We start from the raw sequence: 22372 nt of genomic DNA on the forward strand, positions 1-22372 counted from the left end.
ATAGAACAAGGACCTACAGTGACACAGCATTACCTCTCACAATTCATGTTTGTTTGCATTCCTTCTATAGAGCATTGGGTTTTGGAAAAATGCTGTGATACTTGGCAATCTCAATGTTTTGATGTCAGTGAGATGTCTCTTTGGCTCAGAAAATTTACTTTAGATGTTTTTCTAGCAGACATTCCTTCTCTATTACAAATATGGGTTTTATGTGCTTAATATGGATGTAATTGTACAGAAATATCTTGTGGCAGACATGAATCCCCTAGGCTAATTCTATGTTAAAGAACATACAAACCTATGTTGAATTTTAAATAACATTTGAAATATCAGTGACTTTATGAAAAACGCTGCTCTCTCTTCCATCTGTAAAGCAGGATTGACCAGAAGGTAGGGGAATTATTTCCCTTCAGCACTCTGTATTGAATGGGATTCTCAGATATGCTGGAGGGTGTCTATCAAGAGGATCTAAGACCTGGGCTCAAGGACTTGTCTTATCCCTGCAGACAATGTGGTACTCAGTAAGTGTCTCCTACACCAGGTAAGGTGGACGGAAATTTCTTGTCTTCCAAGGACCAACACTCTTTTGCTCTCCTCTGTGTTATGTGTATAAAGCCAATGCCACCATGGACTCTGTTTTTCAAATATAAACCACATAGTCAGGGCACAAAGGAAAGAGGGGTTCCCTGACCTATCAACTTGGGGAAAACATCAAGACAGATGTGAATGCTGGTTTGTTGTTTGTTTCAAACTGGCTGGGGACATGAAATTTCACAGAATCCACTTACAAGGATGTGGCATGTTTTTCACAAGGGGATCCAAAGCTTCTGACCTCCACAATATTCTATCTTATTCTGGTTTGATGTATCACAAACAGAATGAGGTTAAGACAATCTTCCTGCCATATGTGAACTTGCTGAGAGACTTTATAGCTGTCTATAAACATTTCATATAACACGAATATGCACATCACATGAAACTTCAATGCTTCTCTGTGTAAGGTGTAAAATGAACTGTGTGTTGGTGAGAATAGGGTACTGCGTTCAACCAAAGTCTCTACATTGGGCTCTGTCTGTGCTTTTAATACTAGTGATGTCTTTCATGAAATTTGCTGCAACTTGTCCTACATGGATTCATATTATATAGGTTATTGTATATATTTGTAAACTTCTTGTTGGATTCAACAGGGGCTCTGTCTGCTCCTGGACATTTCTTTAAGGTGAGGCTTCTGAGACCAGCATCAACCTCATTGACAATGATCTGTTTGCATTATGTATGCCTTCCAGGCTTACTTTGTTAGATTATTTGAACTCAGAAGTGGATCCATTTCTTCTAGGATATCCTGACTTCCATAGGATAATTTTTTCTTTGTCATGACTAATGATTTTCTGTATCACAAAGGAGTGTGAACCCTGACAAAAACCTCCCTGCAGGAGCGCTTAGAACCAGTAGAGGGCGACGTCAGCACATGGTGAACAGGGACAGTGCAGGAACAGGTGCAGAGTGGAGTCCTGGTTCCTGGGTCTCAAATACATCTGATGATGTCCCTGGTGTTCTTTGCACTTGTAGTTTATAAATGTCTGTAACACCTGTGGAAACAGATTTCTGTTTTTTTTTCCTTAACTTAAAAAACTATATATACCACACAGTCTAAAGGTGTGAATACTGAATCAACCCTGATACCAGAAATGGCCCTGAAGTTCCCTGTTAGCAGAAATGACTCTGCAGATGTCATCGGGGTCAAATGCTCAGGAAGTTCAGAGGTATTTGTGAGGCTGCACTCTCAATGAGTTTCAGGACAAAACTGAAGTTATTCTCATTAGGACAGAGTTGATTTAAATGGAAAGAACCTGTCTCTCAGGAAGCATGAAAAAAATTTCCACTAAACTGGGGCTAAGACTTTCTCTTGGCCACAGTGGGGTGTTGAAAACATTGTGTCAATATGGATATATATGATACAGAGAGAGAGAGACAAAGACAGAGACAGAGAGAGAGACAGAGAAAGAGAGAGACAGAGAAAGAGAGACAGAGAGTGCTAAGATAGCTAGCTAGCTAGCTAGCTAGCTAGATAAATAGATAGAAAAGATAGAGAGACAGATAGATTGATAGACTCAAAAAGACAGAGAGAGGGAAGGATTTACATTTTTACTAATATAAATGTACAGGACTATATGAAGGTATTTGGTTATGTTATAGCCTCATATAGATGTAAGGAACATTATGTTTGGAATAAAGAGTATCATTTAAAATAGCCCTAATTTAACTGTCCTTGACTTTAAGGTTAGTTTAAAAGTATAAAAACCCAATATAGGTAAAATGTAGGTTGTTAAAAACTGTGAGCACTTGCTGGGCAGTGTTGGCACATGCCTTTAATCCCAGAACTCCAGAGGCAGAGGCAGGCAGATCTCTGTGAGTTCAAGACCAGACTGGTTTGTAGGAGCAAAGTCCAGGGCAGCCTCCAAAGCCAGAGATAAACCCTGTCTCAATTCCCCTGAAAAAAACCTGTGAGCATTTGATAGTAAATCATTGACATTAATTGCACACACCCTCCACCTTGAGATGTGTCTCACTGTGCTTGCATCCTGGTGAGCATGACCTATCCTGTCTGTAATCACTGTGATGGGGTTATTTGTATTTTGTAAGATGTATATTGTGAGATGTATTTTTGTGAGAAGTGTGGCCACACTTTACTGCAGCTTGTCTACACCGCTTCACCCAACGGCATCCATCATTGTATGAAAATAGTTTAGAATGTCTGCCATCGTGGTGGGGTTCTGTTGGCCTCTACTGGATAGTGGCTCCTGATTGTCTCTACAATGCCCAGGACAAACAATTTCCTGGGCCCAAATTTCCTCATTCCTGAAATACAGGAAAGTGGCTACAAAGCCATAAAGGAAGCTGCTGTTCATGCTGGTGAGACGACCTGTGTGTAGCTTTTGACATTTCTAGGAAAAATACTCTCACAGCAATCCCCCTGTTTCTCTGACTCTCACACTCTTCCCACACTCCTTCACATTGATCCCCAAGACTTCAGTGAGTTGTGTGAAGATGACTCCACCCCCTCCTCCTCTCTCTCTTCTGCTCTTCCTCCTCCTTCCTTCATCTTCTGATCCCCTCCTCCTCCTACTGCTTCATCACAACAATCCCTCCCCTCCCCATCTCCCTCCTCCCATCCCTCCTCCCCTCTCTCCCCACTCTCTCTCCTCCTTTTATTCTGATTTAAACAGCATAACTTTTTGTTTTATTTAACTTTGTGTGGATTTCATATGTGAGCACTTTATTACCTGAACTACACTGCTGATCAACTTCACTGCACTACTGCTGATCTGATTAGGACTCCACTCTCAGTTCTCTCTCTCTCTCTCTCTCTCTCTCTCTCTCTCTCTCTCTCTTTCTTTCTCTCTCTCCCTCAGTACACTCATTGCAAACTATTTACAGCCAGGCTGCACTGTAAAGTGTATGAACATGAAACTTCAGAGAACTGAGTACAGATCAGGGAGTGATTTAGGGATGACTCTGGGATGATGGTATGTGATGTCACTTGCCTTGTGTTGGTTATGACATGAGCAGAAGCAGAACATGTGTCCCTGGGCCCTGCACTCAGAGCTGAGAGCTTAGGTCACTGTTATTTCCCAAAAAGGACAATAATATTAATAGTTCAACTGGTGAGTCAAATGTGGTCACTCAGTGACCATTCTGGGGAACCTCATGTGAATGTGAAATTTGATACTTCATTCATTCATTCATTCATTCACCTATCTATCTATCTATCTATCTATCTATCTATCTATCTATCTATCTAACTACTGTGTGTCAATAACAACTCTGGCCCTAGATAAGTCCACTGTACACATTCCACCCTTTCATGTCAGTAGCTTGTGAGAGTTGCTGAGTGAGAGAGAGCTGGGCTCTCAGAGAGACAAGCTTGCAGCCTTCTCACACATGTGGTGAAAGTGATCATGCAGCATGCTCTCCTACATTTACTTAGAGGAACATCCCACATGCAAATTCCTAGCAATGCCACCAGAAGTCAAGCATCTGCTTAAATTCAGAGCCTCCTACACCCTGGAGAATATTTTTTCTGGGGGGCATTAAATTCACCCCCAAGAACATGAAATACTTGTGGGTCTTCATTTTCCTGCTGATGTCTCCCAGCTGTGAGTTCCACGGGGAAGCAGTGGAGAACCTTGTTCTGCTGGTTCTGAGCTCCTGACTCACTGTTGTTCTTTGTTCACAGGTGTCCTGTCCCAGGTGCAGCTGCAGGAGTCAGGGCCTGGTCTGCTGAGGCCCTCGCAGTCACTGTCCCTCACCTGTACTGTGACTGGTTACTCCATTAGCAGCAGTTACTGGTGGCATTGGATTCGTCAGCATCCAGGGAAAGGGCTGGAGTGGATGGGTGATATTTATAACAATGGAAACACCTACTACAACCCATCTCTCAAGAGCCGAATAACCATGACAGTAGACACATCGAAGAATCAGTTTTCCCTGAGGCTGAGCTCTGTGACCACTGAAGACACAGCTGTGTATTACTGTGCACGAGACACAGTGATGGAACTCCAGTGTGCGCCTGCACAAAAACAAGCCTTCCTGCTGGGGACAGGAGTGCCTCTGTGACAGCGGGCACTGTGAACTCATGCAGTCTAGTCTCAACCCGGAAGCAGCAGAGTGAGGACCACCCACTTCCTGTGGGATGGGGAGTGTTATGTCCACCAACCACACGCTGTCCAAAAGGACATTATCCCTTGCCATTGTGTTTCTGCTTTCACAGATCCTCGGGTGGCAGTAAAGGCCATAAGAAAACAGTGTCGTTATTTTCATAGATGCGATGGGGATAATGAGTAGAATATTTGTCCTCACCAATCATCATTTGGCCTCCTTTTCCGTCTTGAGCATCAATATATGTCATGATTCTCATTGCCTCTCGATTGAATTATAAGCTGAACTTCGTCTCTACAAAACAAATATGGGAAACATTAAGTGACACCATAGGCTCCTTTGGATTGTGGTTTGTTAGGATGCTATTAAAGTTAAAAGTTGTCCAGGGCAACTTTGAATCAACAAAATACACCGCTGTCATTATGTGAGAAGGAAAATATGCAGATACTGGAGTCTCTCTGTCCCCGTCTCTGTCTTTTTCTCTTTCCATCTTTCTCCCATGTCCCTCTTCCCGTCTCCACGTCTGCTTTCTAACATTCAAATTTCATCTGAAGCAGAGCCCCAAAGTTCTCATGTGACCATTGACTAGTTGTGGGAAGAGGTGTCATTAGAAACCTTGCAGCCTTCAGTGTGGGATTTGAAGTTTTTATATATGAAATGGAAATGATTCTGCTCTTTATACAACCCAGGCTGTAAGATTCATTTAGAAGTCTGAGTGAATTAATACATAAGGTAGAATTTTCCAAAAACCAGGTAAGTCCAATAACACATTGCCCTCATCTGTGCCTCTTCTCTCAGACAGGTGAGTGTCTCTCCTAGAGGACATGGTCGTTGCCTCTGCTCCTCATGATTCTTGTGGTTCTTAAGGTTTTGAACCTCTTGTCCCCCATCACAGTGGCTCCCTTAGTGGGCAAAGTTCCTCTTTCATTGCTTTCCCTCAGTTTCATGAAGGAGATGAATTCCAGAGGAGCTCAGAGCACAGATCTCAGGTTTGTCATGAGGAAAGCAGGAGGGAAAGAGTATGGAAGGAGCCGCCTGTCCCTCTTCCCCTGTGCATTGATTGGGTGGTTCTCTGAGAATCACCCTGGAAAGTGAGCATTGAGATGGTTTTCCTTTGAGGATTTCCTGTGAACTCCTTACTTTCTGTTTTCTCTTCCAGCATCAAGTCTTCACATTGGACATGAAAATCAGGATGCTTGACCAATAAGATGCAGTGGAGTTCATTTGGGGAAAAGAATCTTACACAGAAAACAGTGACTGTCATGGACTCCCACTCCAAGGATGCAGACCCTGACATCTGGATGCTCTCTGAGAACTGAAGAAGGGGCTTCTGGATCCCCAATCCTATTCCTTTTAACCAATCACATCCACATCTTTGACCACGCCCAAAAGGGGATGTCAATGCTACAGGTACAGTGGATGAATATGTTACTACAATTCCCCTTTTAGTCTAAATAAGATTTAGACTTGATACAAAACTATACACAATGATAGCAAATATTAAGTATGCTCTTGGAGAAGGCATGGTAAAATCATACACAATTCATGACCTATGGCCAGTGAAGCAACACAGAGCAATTGCCATGAACTACATATCCAGTCCTAGGGCAAAGACATAACAGAAATTACCATGAAGTTGTCTTAAACTGGAAAATTTTAATCCTGTACCTAATATTTCTATCTAGGATGACAGAACAATACTTGTGACAGTCTAATCATCAAACTCATCAGAGACCTGAGAAGGAAGATAACAATACTAGGGTAGGCAAGAAATGCAGGTGAGCAACTTCCAAAGGTGCAGAGAAGACAGAACCAACAGGCTACCTGGACAGTCACCCAGAGTCTCATAGCAGCGTAGGGGCAACCAGCTTTGTCTAAGACCTAGAGTAACTGACTGACCAACACAGAAGCAGGGAGGTTAAAAGACTGTCTTACCCTGATTGGCAGTGTTCAGCAGTCTTCTTTAAGTTTATCTCCTGAAAGTTCAGTAGGATATCATGTCCAGAGTCAGCTGTTGATGTGGGATCAGGTCTTTGCACAAGAGGCCAGTAGCCAAGGAGAGAATGAACTCCAGAGGGATTTGTCAATGGTGCCCACCATGCTCACTGGAATAGCTTGGTGCGGTCAGGAGCAATTTTGTCTCATGTCAACAGAGTACTAGTATTTAAACATTTATGGTCTATGAAGTGTTTGAATATTATATATCTGTCTGACTAATCTCATAGGTATAAGAAACATGTATAACTATGATCTGTAATTCTCAGAAACATAGTTGTATATGGCTGAAGCTTCCCAAAATAATTTAGCAGGTACAATTATATATAATCAATATATATATATATATATATATATATATATATATATGAATGACAGAGATAGAACTGAAAGGTCTTTATATTTCTGTGCAAAATATCATAAACAAAAAGAAGACCTTATGCAGTCAACATACAAGAATCTAACAATTTAGATTATTTATAGCTCATAGTTGCTAAAAATAGTTCACAAGAAGTATGTTAAACTACCTATATCCAACCCTAACCATACCCTTCCCATCCAGACCCTTAAACATATCTAAAAGAGATACCAGAGACTGAGCATCACCTTCCATACCCAACTCTATACAACTTTAAACCAACACTAAGCAGGTGATATTTATCTTCTTTTTAGTGACAAGAGAAAAGAAGAAAAAACCCAAATACCTTTAATGCCAACAGTAGCTAATGGGGGCATTGTTTCCTTTTTTATATATAAATTTTACTTAAATTAGAAATAATCTTAATTTACATATCAATCCCAGTTCCCTCTCCCTTCCATTCTCCTCAGACTGCTGACAGGCCATCATGGCAGCTGTATGTGCTCACCAAGCTCTTTACAGCCTGTGATCTTCACTCAGTCTCGCTAAGTGTCACATTCCACCATCATCATCAACTGATTTGGAGACAGAATTGGAAATTCTCAGAGAGGGTGTTGTTTAAAAAATGTTTTTTCCAAAGTTAACAAATTGGAAACTCCTTTATAATGGAAGGAGATATGTCTCTGTGAGGTTATATGATATGCAGTTTAAAAACGATACAATTAAATGTGTGCCAAGTTGCTTGATTTGATGCCAGGATGCAGGTCTTAGAAAGAGTTAATAAAGAAAATAATTCCATTTTGACAGATAAGATACAATCCTTAAGAGATATTCAGACAAAGTCAGAGGAACTGAAAGGAGATTCAACATCAGTATTACATTATAAGATTAGAGAGGAATAACCCAATGCTTTCAAACACCCACCCTTAAATTATCCAGTTACCTAACAGGAACACATGCCAAATGACAGATATCTCCAGCCTGTGTAAGATCTGACTGGATTTTTGTGGAAATAATATATTTGTGGAGATTTAAGGAAGTGATCATCTCATATGGTATGCATTTACCCAGATGTTTAATTCATGGTCAACTAGTAACAGAACTATCCCAGAGCGACTGGAAAGAGTTGGCTACAGCAGTATTGGAGCCTGGTCCTCAATTGCAATGGAGGACATAATGTAAAGATGATGCTAGGGCCATTGCACAACATAGTAGGCCTAGAGTACTGAAACTTCCCAAGACCAATTACTTGGTGACAGCGATTATGCTGGTGTGTGTGTGTGTGTGTGTGTGTGTGTGTGTGAGAGAGAGAGAGAGAGAGAGAGAATGTGTGTGTTGTGTGTGTGTGTGTGTGTGTGTGTGTGTGTGTGTGTGTGCGTGTGTGTGTATGTGTGTGTGTTGCTATGTGCACCTGCCTGTACTTCTTGAGTCTTTTATTCTTTTATGGATTGTTTACATTTCATTTTATTTGCCATTTTAATTTCTAAAGAGAAACAGGAGGAGAAGAAGGCCTGAAGTTTGAATGGTGGGGAGGTGTGAGAATCTTGGGGGAGATGGGAGAATGTGATCTGATGTACTGTATATAAATATTATTTTAAATGAAAAAATGTTACAAGGCATTTATCCCTCTTGTGTCTTACAATTCAATTTCAAGTAATCAAAGCCTAGTTGCCTCTCAAAGGAATCTTACCACTAGTTTGCAAGTGAATATCTCTGTCTTGTCAGGGAAGAATTGTAGTAGGAATAGTACACAGCTGGGAAATCTTTGATGAATTTTCACCCTCTGTAGCTTGAACAAGTACTTTTGGAAATAGGAGCATCAGTCAATATTGAGGAAGTCTACAAATCAGTTTCACCTTGACTTACTTGTGTCTCATATCCATAGTGTAAAAACTGTTAAGCATTAAGGTCTTATCATCTTGATCTTGGGAATAATCCAAATCAATGAGAGTGGCATATATTCTTTTAGAAGCACTGGAACTATGATTAAAACCAAACACAAACAAAACAATGGCTTCTGTTTCCTTATACATTCCAGTTAGATTTCAAGCCCCGTGTTGTTCTCTTCAAATAGTTCTTTTAAAATTTTCATAGTTTGTGACCATAGTTTCCAGTGGTGCATTTATGTTTGTTGTTAACAGTGAAATACAATGAAATAAAATACAATAATCAGAACAAGAACCATCACATCAAAGTTGGACAAGGTAACTGCAGAAAGAAAAGAGTCCAAAGAGAAGTCACAGGCATCTGAGACCTGATCATTTATACGCTCATCAGTATTTCTTCAATTTTCAATATTAATATCTTTTTCAAAGAATTATTATGCATGAGTAAAATTTTATATTTTATTCTGCTTCTTCTTTCTTTCATATTTAATCCCTTTTTCTTAAATATGTATGTGTATTTATATATCTACATATATATTACACACCTAAATAAATAAGAAAAATCTTCTCAGTCCATAAAATGTTACTTGCAAATGTGATTTCAGAGCTTTTTGTTTTGCTGAATTCTTCTTTCTAGAAGATTATTTCTCAGACACAAAATTCCTTAGTTGTCTGTGTTCCTCTGACTAGGGTTGAGAGCAGGTGAGATGCCCTCCTTTTGTGTTAGCATATCTACTGATGACATTAATGTTTTGGTCACAATTCAGCAGCCATGTTGGTTAGATTTAATGGATATCTCTTCTCTGTTCTATCTCCCTTCTGTTGGCAACAGGGTTCCTTATCTCAGTTTTCTGCTTTTTACTGCTGTTTTCTTGCTCACATTACCTGCATGCTTGCTGAAGTGAACTTTTTGATACAGCTGAATGTATGAAAGCTTGAGTGTTTACCTGTAAGTTAGAGAAAGATAAATGGGAGGAGTGATGGTGTTGGTTCAGGGTTAATGATCACAGATTTCAGCATCTGTAAAGGAAAAGAGAATGTACTGTCCTGGCTGAGTCTTCTTTGGATTCTATTATAGTGACCTCAGCTAAGGATGAACAAACAGAGTACAGAATGTGGGATTACAGAGATCAAGAAAAGTACAGATAATAATCAGCACAGTGTGATGGAAAAAAAGAGATCCAATGTCTGTACCAAATGACAGGGTGAGGTCAGGCCACATGGCTGCCAGTGACATAGGACCACACTGAACATGCAGGTTGGACACATTATGGACACCAGGAACCTGAGAATTAAATTCTCAGTTTCTTAGAGAAGAAACGAGATAAATATATAAGCACTATTTAACAAATGTGAACTGAGATTTTTCTGATTTTGTAATCAAAAGTTCAATAAACCTATAAATCCAGTTGACACAAACCTTGTATATACCAGTGTTTACTCACCAAGGCAGAGTTTACTGATAATGGTCAGTGAGAGCTGAATTTTAACCAGTTCAGGATGGAGGGACCACAAGACTGATGCTGTGACAAGTTTGTTGTGAGCAATCTGACTTCTATATTCATCACAAACAGAGAATCCATCCTCTTTTCACAAACAGACTATAAAGGTGGTTGCCAGGATCAATACAATGGTATTTGTCAGGACACAATGACATTTTCAAGGTAAACACAGTGGGGTTTAAATTCATTTTTAAGACCAATTTTCCTGTCAAGCTTCTACATGCTTTGAATACTCCTAGGGACAAGGAGAAACAGGGGTGGCTTGAATCTTCACTGACTGAGGGAGTGCCTCAGTTTCTCAGAAAAAAAATGCCCCAGGAGCCAAGGTCTCTACCCTGAAAAACTCTGACATGTGCTTTTCAAACCAACTAGACCAGGTCAACTCCATGATTCCCTACAAAGCACAATGGGTCTATGTAGATGGAAGTTTCTGTCTGACCCAGTTCTGCACTTGTTTAAGTTGCAAATAAACACACAGAATCTTATATTAATTATCAACTATTTGACTGCAAGCTGAGGCTTCTTATGGTCTAAACTCCTAATCATTAACCCATTTCTATTAATCTGTGTATCTCCATGTGGTTTGCCTTACAGGTGATTTGAAGTCTCATTCCTCCTTGACATCTACATGGCATCACTCTGACTCGCCCTACTACTTTCACATTACAGTTAATAAATAATACATAGCCTGTGATGGTCAAGATATATATTTATTAGGTAGCCAACCGGCAGACAATTACATAAGCAAAAACAGCAGGGAAAAGAGAGACTACCATGTGCAGTCCCTATCTCCTTAAACCTTTACCATGCTACACTGACATCACCTTGACCACACCCTGATGGGCATAGGCAGGCACACCTGTAGCCAGCCCTAGGGAGGCCTGTTTAAAGTGTCTCCCTACACGTTTCTTTATCCTTTTTTGGATTTCTCGCCTGGTTAAATCATGCCAGTCCATTGGCTGAAACAGATTTATTCACTGACCAATAAGAGAAACATATATTCACAGAATACAGAAAGGCATTCCTCATCAGGTCTACCATGAATAAGATGTTTATTTTTCCTAGGAGCAGTGATTTAACATGCTGTAATTCTTTGGAGTGTGACTCTGTAGTACCAGTGGGTAGTGCTGGATGTGGATCCATCTGCCCCCAGGAAAGACCATGGCATTGTGAGGAATATTAGTGTCAATAGAGGCCCAACTGAAAATCAAATTCAGCGACATGTGTGCAGGATCTCCAGGAAAACAAGAGCAATTTTTCTCTGCAGCTGAGATCGGTATGTATTGTGGTAGCATGGATGTGTTAATGCTCAAGCTACACAGTGAAATTTGAGTCTAAGCCAAGACATACCAACATGCAGGTGCGCTCAGGACCAACAAATGTCACAATGGAGCCAAAAATCATCAGGACAAAAATTAGTTGAAGAGAGGAGGTGACATCATAGTCTCAAAGGAATCTTTTTAAAAATCTGTTTTCTGAACAACATCTATTGCAGTTGATATGTGAAGTCTTGAATTTTAAGACACAGTAAAATATGTTTTGCTAAATATGGCATAATTTGCTATTTTCTTATTTGGTGTATTAAGATTTATTGATTTTTTGATAGTTATTTTTTTCATATAATTGTTTCAGATAATAGATTTACTGCTCTATTCCTTTCTGATCTTAATCACCTCCATACCACTCAAGTATGCAATGATTTTTATCCCTATAGAAGAAAACAAACAGGCAAAAAGAAAAGGAAACACACACACACACACACACACACACACACACACACACACACACACTAAACTCATAGCTGCAACCTCCTGGAAAGGCAAATATTAATTTTTTGTATATGAAAGAAGATGGCAAGTTCTCCTGATTTCAGAATTTTTGAAATTTCCAGACACAATTATTACCACGACCTGAGAAACATTTTATTTCAAGAGGATAGGTATCTCAGATTGGGATTCTATTCGAAAATTGAGAGAGCAGGCCTTCTTGTTTCCACAGGGTCTGCATAGGTCTCAGGAATGGCTACTTCCTGAGACATGTTGAGGATTTGGGAATCAGCATCTTGCTGTTTGAGCTAGTTGTCCCCTACCCTGTCTTCTCCAACTAAACTCGTTGCCTATTTTTAAAAAAACTGCCTCATGAATATGCAAATGATGTGAGTCCATGGTGGTAAATAAGGGAAGTCCATACCATGACCAGCATATGACCAGTGTCCTCTCCACAGTCACTGAGCACACAGGTCCTCACCATGGGATGGAGCTGGATCATCCTCTTCCTGGTGACAGCATTTACCGGTAAGGGGCTCCAAGTTCCAGACTTGAGGAGGGGCCATGAACTCAGGTGACAGTGACATCCACTCTGACTTTCTCTCCACAGGTGTCCACTCCCAGGTCCAGCTGCAGCAGTCTGTGGCTGAGTTGAGGAGGCCTGGATCCTCAGTGAAGATGTCCTGCAAGGCTTCAGGCTACACCTTCACTGATCGTTTTATGCACTGGGTGAAGCAAAAGCCTGGACAGGGTCTGGAGTGGATTGGATGGATTTATCCTGGAGATGGTTATACAAAGTATAATCAGAAGTTCCAGGGCAAGGCCACGCTGACTGCAGACACATCCTCCAGCACAGCCTACATGGAGCTCAGCAGCCTGACATCTGAGGACTCTGCAGTCTATTACTGTGCGAGAGACACAGTGTTGCAACCACATCCTGAGTGTGTCAGAAACCCTGGAGGAGCAGGAAGCTGAGATGACACAGAGGACCAGCCTGGAGACTAGCTCAGAAACAAGCAATCTGAGTGTCTGTCAGTTGACACAGTCTTACCAAATTCTCAAAATCACAACTGTGCATGAAGTGATGCCGATTTAGGATGCCGGATTGTTTACCATACCTTGACAAAATCTCCAGTGACCACCTCGATTGACATGTTTCTTTATTAATAAAACAATAAAAGTGAAAATTGTGGTTGCGCATTATAATAAAACTATCTCTGGATTATATGAGATGGGCCCTTTGTTGGTATAGCTCTTAAACAACTAAATTGTGAATTGGCTCAGAAATTCCAAATAAATATTCTGGGAAAACAAAAATATTTTCATGTTCTGGCTATTACAAATAATGCTGTGATGAACATGGTTGAACAGATGTCCTTGTTGTAGGAATGTGCTTCTTTGGGGTATACATCTAAGAGTCAAATTGCTGGATCTTGTGGTAGACTCATTCTCATTTTGCTGAGGAAACACCATACTGATTTCCAAAGTGGCTGTACATGTTGGCACTCCCACCAGCAGTGGAGGAGTGTTCCTCTTTCTCCACATCCTCTCCAGCATAAACTGTCATTGGTGTGTTTGGTTTAGCCATTCTGACAGGAGTAAGACGGTATCTCAGTGTTGTTTTGATTTTCATTTCCCTGATGAAATGAAATTAAGGATGTCGAACACTTTCTTACGTGTCTTTCAGCCCTTTTAGATTCCTCCATTGAGAATTGTCTATTTAGTTCTGTATTGCTGGGGGCCAGGAAATATTATTAAGAAATATCCCAAGGTACAAACCTCAGTTTGCATCTCTACAGGACTAAGCATTTGAATAGGCCTGTACCTGGACAGAGGGCTAGGTGTGGAAGTAACAAGTGAGGACAGAGAGTTAGAAGCAACCAAGCATAGGGGTCGATGGCAGGAGAGAATAATGGCCTCCTGGCTAAGGAAGCATGGTTAGAAACAGCCAGGAAGATGCTGAATAAAGAACAGAGTCCACTTTTGCAGCATGGAACTGAGAGCTCTCTAAAGATGACAAGATGCCCGTGTTTGGTCTTTATCACCTTTGGGTTGCTAGGAGTTTCCATGTCCATCCCCCCCCCAGGCCAAAACTCATGGCAACCATTCATCCTTTGCATATCTGCTCAACATAACCCAAGTCAATAAACACAGGAGAGAGAGACATAGTTTGGGCACTGTGTGTGAGCCCATAGACAAACTTACAGTAGTAGATTCTCCAAACCAGCAGGCGGCATTGTTGATCTACAAGTCCCTAAGAAGTCAATGGTAGCAGAAGCTGATAAGAAAGTTGTGACTGAGGAAATTCCATCAGCCTGTGCAGATTTCATTGCCAATATCATTATATTCAGAGTCTGTGGTGCAGGTAGAACAGAAGTCATGCAAAGGACTGGTTCTTGCTGCTTCTCTCCTGTAACAGAGGGTGCATCTGTTTCTTGATATTGAAATTAGAGCAAAGCAAACAGGAGTCAGTTGATTCTGTAGCATACAGTTTTGTTTTAATATGTGTAGTTATAATTCAGACATTTATACTGACATGCAAACCAAACTTACACAGTTATATTAGTCAGTTTCCTGCAAATGGCACAAAACCAAAAATGTCATAGTCCATAAGAACTCTTAGCCATAACATTGTTTCTGTAATAGCTGAATTAATTAATCTCTTAAACAACTACTTTCCATTGCCGATTCCTAATACAGGGGGGACTATTCCAAGGGTCCTCCTCGAGACTGATACCATTACTACCAAGAAATTCCTGCATCCTCAGGTGAATTGGAGAGATGGAAATACATTAAAACCATGGCACTAAAAACCAGGTTGCATATTCCTCTCCTTCCTGTGGTAACCAAAGACAAGGAACCTATATTCCCTTTGAAGAAAAATAATGGTACAAATGCCAAAGATTTTAACTAACACACCCCAAACACAAACATGTGGCATATAAGTAAAAGCAGTTGTGTTGGGTTTAGTGTTTCTTGAGGAACAGCCTATTATTGTTATGTTTATGTAATATTAATTTTTATTATATGCACATAAATATGTATTATATAATGAGGATGAACGTTGAGTCCTTGTGCATGTTAAAATTCCCCCTGTTCTGTTCTGAGTCCAGTTTCATTACAATAATTTAATGTATGCTTCATTATTCATTGATCTTTACATTAGTTCCCCTTCAATTATCAAACAGTGATTTTTAATTTTTAAATTTTGATGAAATTATGGTATAATATCTGGAAAGATAAGCATGTATCTGTAAAGAGTTAATGTATAAAAAGAAAAATGAATTAAGTATTTGAATAATTAGTAGATTCCTAGGGGAGGCCTTAGGCTCTCCAAGGAGCAGATGGGAGGTGGGGGAGTGGGAGGAACCAGAGGAGAGGAGGAAGTGGGAACTGGGATTAGAATACAAAAAATAATTCATAATTAATTAATTAAAGAAAAATAATTATAATATGTTAAGAAATAAATGAATGGAAAAAAGCTAAGCAATATACAGGAGCAGAAGAATTTGCTGGGGCCTTGGCCTAGGCAGTGGAGATGGGCTCATGCAAATATGTGTTTCCTGTGATCCCTGTAGTCCCCATGCTCTCTATTCCAGACTCACTCTGTAGGAAGTCAGACACAGTGCTGGCTGTGTTGTAATGAGGAAATGGAGTGGTATCCACCTTCTTCTTTTATAAGGAAAAGATAAACCCCCATAATGCAAATCCATCTTCTAACTCTAAGTTAAATCCCCTCCTGGGCTGTGGGAGCTCACAGCTCTCTCACAGGAGGCTGACCTTTGAGAAAAGGGGGTGTAGCCTAGAAGATGAGACTGTTGGGTCTTCTGTATCTGGTGACAGCGCTTCTTGGTGAGTGTGACCATTTCATCCATGTGTCCATGAGGGATGTGGCAACATGTGATTGACAGAATTGACTCTTCCTGTCTGCAGGTGTCCTGTCCCAGATCCAGCTTCAGGAGTCAGGACCTGGCCTGGTGAAGCCCTCACAGTCGCTGTCCCTTACTTGCTCTGTCATTGATTTCTCCATCACCACCAGTGGTTATGTCTGGCACTGGATCAGGCAGTTCCCAGGGAAGAAGCTGGAGTGGATGGGGTACATAAGTTATGGTGGTGGTAACAGCTACAACCCATCCGTCAAGAGCCGCATCTCCATCACCAGAGACACAGTCAAGAACCAGTTCTTCCTGCAGCTGAACTCTGTGACCACTGAGGACACAGCCACATATTACTGTGCAAGACACACAGTGAGGGGACTTCAGCATGAGCCCACACAAAAACCTCCCTGCAGAGGAGCTCTGGGCCAGCAGGGGGCGCTCAGCCCTTACCAACCTTAAGAAAACCTAGCAGGGAATGAAAAACACCTGATTTGCTCTGATTTTTTCTTCCCACTCCCTAAGCACAGAGAGCACAGTGAGTCTTTTGTCTCTGTTGCTGAGATGCCATGTTTATGTTTATTTGTTCTTCATTCTGTCTCTGAAGACAGAATACACAGTAGTATTTCTTTACTTTTGATTGTGAATCTAACTCAAACCAGCTGAGCCATCTCTCTACTTTGGGAATTTATTTTTTTATAATCAAACCATGTTTTTGAAAGACAGCTTACCTTGGCCTCACAGTAGTTTAACCATTAAAAAATTAATTCTATGTTGGGTTCTCCATTACTTCCATCCTTGGATACATCTGAATGTCATAGCCCTTCCTAGATTATTGACAGGAAGCAGTTGTGGCTATGCCTAAGGAATGTGCCACAGACTGAGTGGGGTCCACACATCACTGCAGCTGTGTGACCCACCCCACAAGGCAGAGCAGGGATTTCCTGAGGTGAACTGCACATGGCTGAGGCACAAAGTCTGTTGTGAGGTTGGCACTCACTCCCAATGCTGGGATATATTGTCCAAACAGTTCTTAAGCTTGCAATGTAATTAAAACCATCAAATTAATCAAATCCTCCTGTGTTTACACTTATGAATACTATTCTTTAACTGTGTCAAAAAGAAGGTACTGGACTACTGGAGACAGAATTTGCAATAGGGACTTGTACTCCAGCATCAGCATTGGTAGGGATACCTCAATCGCCAAGTTTTCTTAAATGAACCTCCTGCCATGACCTACTGTTCCAGAGGCACAGGAGGAGACTTCAGTGTGAAGTCACACACAAGCCTCTCTACACAGGAGCTTGGGAACAACACAGGCACTTAAGAATTGCTGGAGCTACTCAGAAATACTAGATGGCCCTCAGATGACAGGCAGTTCTCATTTGACACCATGGACTTCCCTGTAAATAAGTGTACATCTGATTAAATTTTAGAATACGTGGTTTCTTCTTCCTGTTCAAATAATCTTCTAGGGACCCTTGGCCATGTCCTATTCTATCACAGTTACTACTGTTTCCATTTTACTGTGCATACAATGATTTCCCCATGGAGAATCTAAGGTATCTGTTTCCAATCTGTGGTCAGATGGAATACAAACAAAAATAAAACTGCTTGTTTTTCCACATTGTCTATACTGGAAATTTGCATCCTTGTAAAGATTACAATGCAACTCAATCCCATGCAACGATTCCATTGCAGGAGTTTCTTGTTCCCCATCTTGTGAAAAGTCTGAGTGACCATTGTGCACAAGCCAGGTGATGTCATCTAAGGTGTCTGTTCTAACCCAGCTTCCATTGGCAACAGATTTCCTTATCTCAGTTTCCTGCTTTCTGCTGCTATTTCCTGGTTCACATTGTCTACTTGCTCACTGGTGTGAACTCGTTGACTCAGCTGAAGGTAGAAAAGCTGGAGTGTTTACCTGTGAGTTAAAGAAGATAAATGGGAGAAGTTATGGTTGGTGTTAGTTCAGGGTTACAGATTACAGGTTTCAGGAATCTGGAAAATGAAAAGAAAATCTACTTTTCCAGGCCTGAGCCTTCTCTGGATACTATTATAGTGACCTCAGCAGTGTGTGTGTGTGTGTGTGTGTGTGTGTGTGTGTGTGTGTGTGTGTGTATAAATAGCTCATAGGGAGGAGGAGGAGGCTAGGAATTTGATAGTGACAGTTTGGGTATGCATGGTGTAATTCTGTATGTCTTTATTTTTCTTTCGTGATTTTTTTAATACGTCTAATATTGATTTATAGGGAATAGCGATGGTATATCTCACCATGTTTCTTAATTTGTTTAAATTTGTTTATTGGTTCTAATTCCTCATGTAGTCTTTGACTGCTTCAAATTTGGATGACTTTTATATTGTTTTTGTGATTGATGTTCTGGCTATTAACAAGTACTATCTCGACTAAGCTGGTTAAAATTAGGACAATTTTCTTTTGCTAACATAAGTACCAACCTTTCAACTCTACAACATTTCTTTACCACGGTAGAAAGCAAACAAATAGACAAAAGAAAGGGATTTAAAGAAGAAAACTCATGAGAAACACACCTGCAGCGTGATTAAAAAGAAAATTTTAACAGCCAAGGTTTTTGGAGTGTTTGAGTTTATCAAGAGTCCATTTGGGCTCCTATTGCCTGTGTCTCAGACACATTAACATAGAACCCTTACTAAGTGCCTACACTGATAACAAGGGTTGTTCTACTCAATAGGTTGAAATTCATGCCCCATTCTGGCAAAATGTCTAAGGTGTGGTCAGCTAATATTAGAGATGTCCCATGGGTCCTGCGGGTATCTGAAGATGGTTGAACAACACTCTCCAATATCCTCTGCAAAAGCCTGGTGGGCCAGGATGGACTCAATGCCCTCAATGCAAGTTCCCTGAATCACAAACACATTTCACACTGAGGATGGTCAGCTGGCTCATGGACCATTCAGTGTGGCTCAGATTGAGGAACATGACAGTGGAGACTACAGTCTCAGTGGGAAGGAGTCTGTCTGTGAAGAGCTTAGGGATGAGTTATGGGATGGATTCAATAAGAGTGTGTTAGGACTTGTCAATCAGTGTCCTGCTGTCTGACTCAGAGGCTTCTGCCTTCTTCTCAGGCTGGATCAGGTCTTGATAATAACAGCTAACTGTCCCATGAATATGCAAATGACATGAATTCGTGATGCTAAATACTGAAATGTCCATAGACCACAGCAACAGGTGACTAACTTCATCTCCACAGTCCCTGAGTGCATACATCCTCACCATGGGCTGGAGCTGGAACTTGTTTTTCCTGGTAGCAGCAGCTACAGGTAAGAGGCTCTCCAGTTCCAGGCCTGAGGACAGTAGAGGCTCAGGTGACAGTAGCATCCAGTTTTCCTTATCCCCACAAGTGTCCAATGCGAGATCCAATTGCAGAAGTCTGGTCCTCAGCCTGTAAGGCCTGGGTCCTCAGTGAAGGTGTCCTGCAAGGTTTCAGGCTACAACATCATCGAGTACTATATGCATTGGGTGAAGCAGAAGACTGGACAGGGGCTGGAGTGGATGGGAAGTTTCAACGCCAGAACTGGTAGCACAAACTATGCACAGAAGTTCCAAGGACGGGTCTCCATGACCAGTGTCACATCCTCCAGCACAGCCTACATGGAGCTCAGCAGCCTGACATCTGAGGACTCTGCAGTCTATTACTGTGCGAGAGACACAGTGTTGCAATCACATCCTGAGTGTGTGAGAAAACCTGGAGGAGCAGGAAGCAGAGACCGAGATGACACAGAAGAGCAGCCTGGAGACTTACAAAGAAATAATGAATCTGACTGTCCTGTTTCAGCCTCCTCCTAATGGTCCTATGAGGTGTTTGTCAGTGTTTCCAAATGACATCTGAAAATGACTGAGTGTGCCCTGCATTATACCACAAATTGAGATCTTTATCAGTGACCACCTCCATTGATATGTGTTTTCTTTAATGAAACAAAATATAAAAAGCTATGACAATATTATGGTGTGTTTGTGTGTGTGTGTGTGTGTGTGTGTGTGTGTGTGTGTGTGTGTGTGTGTGTGTGATCTAAATTAAAGACATTAGAACTGTTGACAAAGTAGCTGGGAATACACTATAACAAGAATTTGACTAGGAAAATAGATCAGCAATATCAGAACAAACATAAACACATATCAAAATTCAGTTTGATGTACTTAACAGCACACCGAATACTGTAGTAGAAGTTATTACCAAAGATTTGTGGGGAGTTCCTTTAACTTTCCTCATAATTTCAATTCTAAGTAATCATTTATAGGTATGTCTAATCCTGGATTGCTTTTCTTAGTTGTAATCACATTTTTTTATCAATTGAGAGATGAAGATGACCCGAATGTCACACTGTGGAGTCCTCTGGTATAGAGTCTGTTACTCTCTCAGCATTCTGGGCTCCTGCTCACACAACACTGGGACAGAGCAGAGGATCCTGACCTGATGATGGGAGAGACCTTGATGACATCAGGAGCCCTGGGTGATCATTGCCTGTTTCATGAAATTGGATTGTCTCTGCAGCACGTTTATATTGACACTGACTGACAATGACTGGACGTCAGTGTATGGCACAGGATAACCCCAGCACCTTCATACAACACACACACACACACACACACACACACACACACACACACACACACACAGACACACACACAGACACACACACAACACACACACACACACACACACAGACACACACAGACACACACACACAGACACACACACACACACACACACACACACACAGACACACACACACACACAGCACACACACAACACACACACACACACACACACACACACACACACACACACACACACACACACACACACACACACACACACTCCAGGGCCTTAACAGCATTCACAACATATGCCGAATCAGAAATTAGATTAAAGGGGAACGGGCAATTTCTAAACATTTCAAGGACAATTTTACATTCAATAATCTGGGGGGAGCCAGGCTGATATTGAAATTGCACTGGATCCTGATGCTCTATCATATAGGCTCCATAGCCTGTATTGGATCCATCAGTGAAAATATTTGTGGCTCCAGCAATAGGAGCCGCTGCAGTCGTTTTAGGAAAAATGACCAGATGTTCTTTAAAAAATGACATTAGAAGGTGTTTTGGATAATGATTATCTATTTCACCTGAAAATCCGCAGCGCAGAATGGCCCAATCACCCACAGTTCCACAAAGGATCTTAACTTGTTACAGAAGCGATTGAGTGCTTCTACCTGAGCAACTGTAAAAGCTGCCGTCACCCCATAGGTGATCTGAGATCATGAAGTAATCTCAATTTACCAGATTTTTTTCTTAATGACAAAAATAGGAGTATTCCATGGAGATACAGAGGATTTTATATGCCCCAGATCCAGATGCTCCTGCACTAGCATCCTAGCAGCCTCCAGTTTTTCAGAGGAAAGTGGCCACTGAGGAACCCATACCGGCTCCTCTGTCTTCCAGGTAATAGGAATACCTCCCTCAGTGGCCCCTTGGAAAAACCCAGACCTAGATTCTTTGGTCTCGGTTGTGGAATAATAGGACTAGTTCGACCATGCAGATCTTTTCCGAGGCCTCGACCTGGGACGTATCCCATTCGTTTCATGATATCTTGAGATGTTTCTGAGTATTCATTTGTGAGTTTAAAACCCATATCCTTTAACAAATCTCTTCCCCATAGTGAAATTGGTAAGTCTAATACATAAGGCTGCATGGTCCCTGAATGCCCTTCCTGATCTTTCCAAGGCAATTGTCTAGCACACATATCAGGAGCCTTAGCATATCCCAAACCTTGTAAAGTTTGAGAAGAAACCTGTATAGGCCAGCCAAAGGGCCAATCTTTGGTGTCTATGATGCTCTTATCAGCTCCAGAATCTAGTAAGCCTAGGATTTTCTTACCATTCACTATTAACTCAAAGGTCGGACGTTGATCAAGATCTAAAGCTAGGAAAGTTAAGTTTGATCCAGTGGAACCAAAGCTTCCCTCTCCTCTCTCTCTCTGGTTTGAACTGGAAACTTGTCATGTAAACTTGGCAAAAGCAGTAGCTGTGCTATCCTGTCTCCAGGAGAAATAGCTGTAATCCCTCTAGGAGATTCTACCATGATCTTTACCACACCCATGTAATCAGGATCTATAACTCCAGGATGTACTCATAGACCTTTCAAGGCTGCAGATGATCTTCCTATAAGTAGGCCTACTGTGCCAGGCTCAAAGGGTCCCTTAAAATCAGTGTCAATGAGCTGGACCCCCATTCAATCTGGGAGTTAATACGAGTCTGGTGGTGGAGCCTAAGTCCAGCCCCGCGGAGCCTGTAG

General features: G+C 41.3%; 1 protein-coding gene and 2 gene segments (V, D, J or C); all 3 read left to right on the forward strand.

Moving 5' to 3' along the window:
- LOC113838430 overlaps positions 1-1475 on the forward strand; it is a 2694-nt gene extending 1219 nt beyond the window's left edge. The window contains 1 exon segment of the V gene segment in view: positions 1434-1475. Coding sequence covers positions 1434-1475 — 42 coding nt within the window.
- A 2636-nt stretch (positions 1476-4111) lies between these two features.
- On the forward strand, positions 4112-4617 carry LOC113836065. The segment is given in 2 exon segments: positions 4112-4157; positions 4238-4617. Coding segments are annotated over 2 exon segments (426 nt in total).
- Positions 4618-12648: 8031 nt separating this feature from the next.
- Positions 12649-18448, forward strand: LOC113836062. The gene is made up of 4 exons (XM_035445903.1): positions 12649-12694; positions 12777-13111; positions 16114-16368; positions 18365-18448. Exons 1-4 carry the CDS (start codon positions 12649-12651, stop codon positions 18446-18448), a joined length of 720 nt encoding a protein of 239 aa, XP_035301794.1.
- The last annotated feature ends 3924 nt before the right edge of the window (positions 18449-22372 follow it).

This window comes from Cricetulus griseus, chromosome 5, assembly GCF_003668045.3.
Source record: "Cricetulus griseus strain 17A/GY chromosome 5, alternate assembly CriGri-PICRH-1.0, whole genome shotgun sequence".
Lineage (NCBI taxonomy): Eukaryota > Metazoa > Chordata > Mammalia > Rodentia > Cricetidae > Cricetulus > Cricetulus griseus.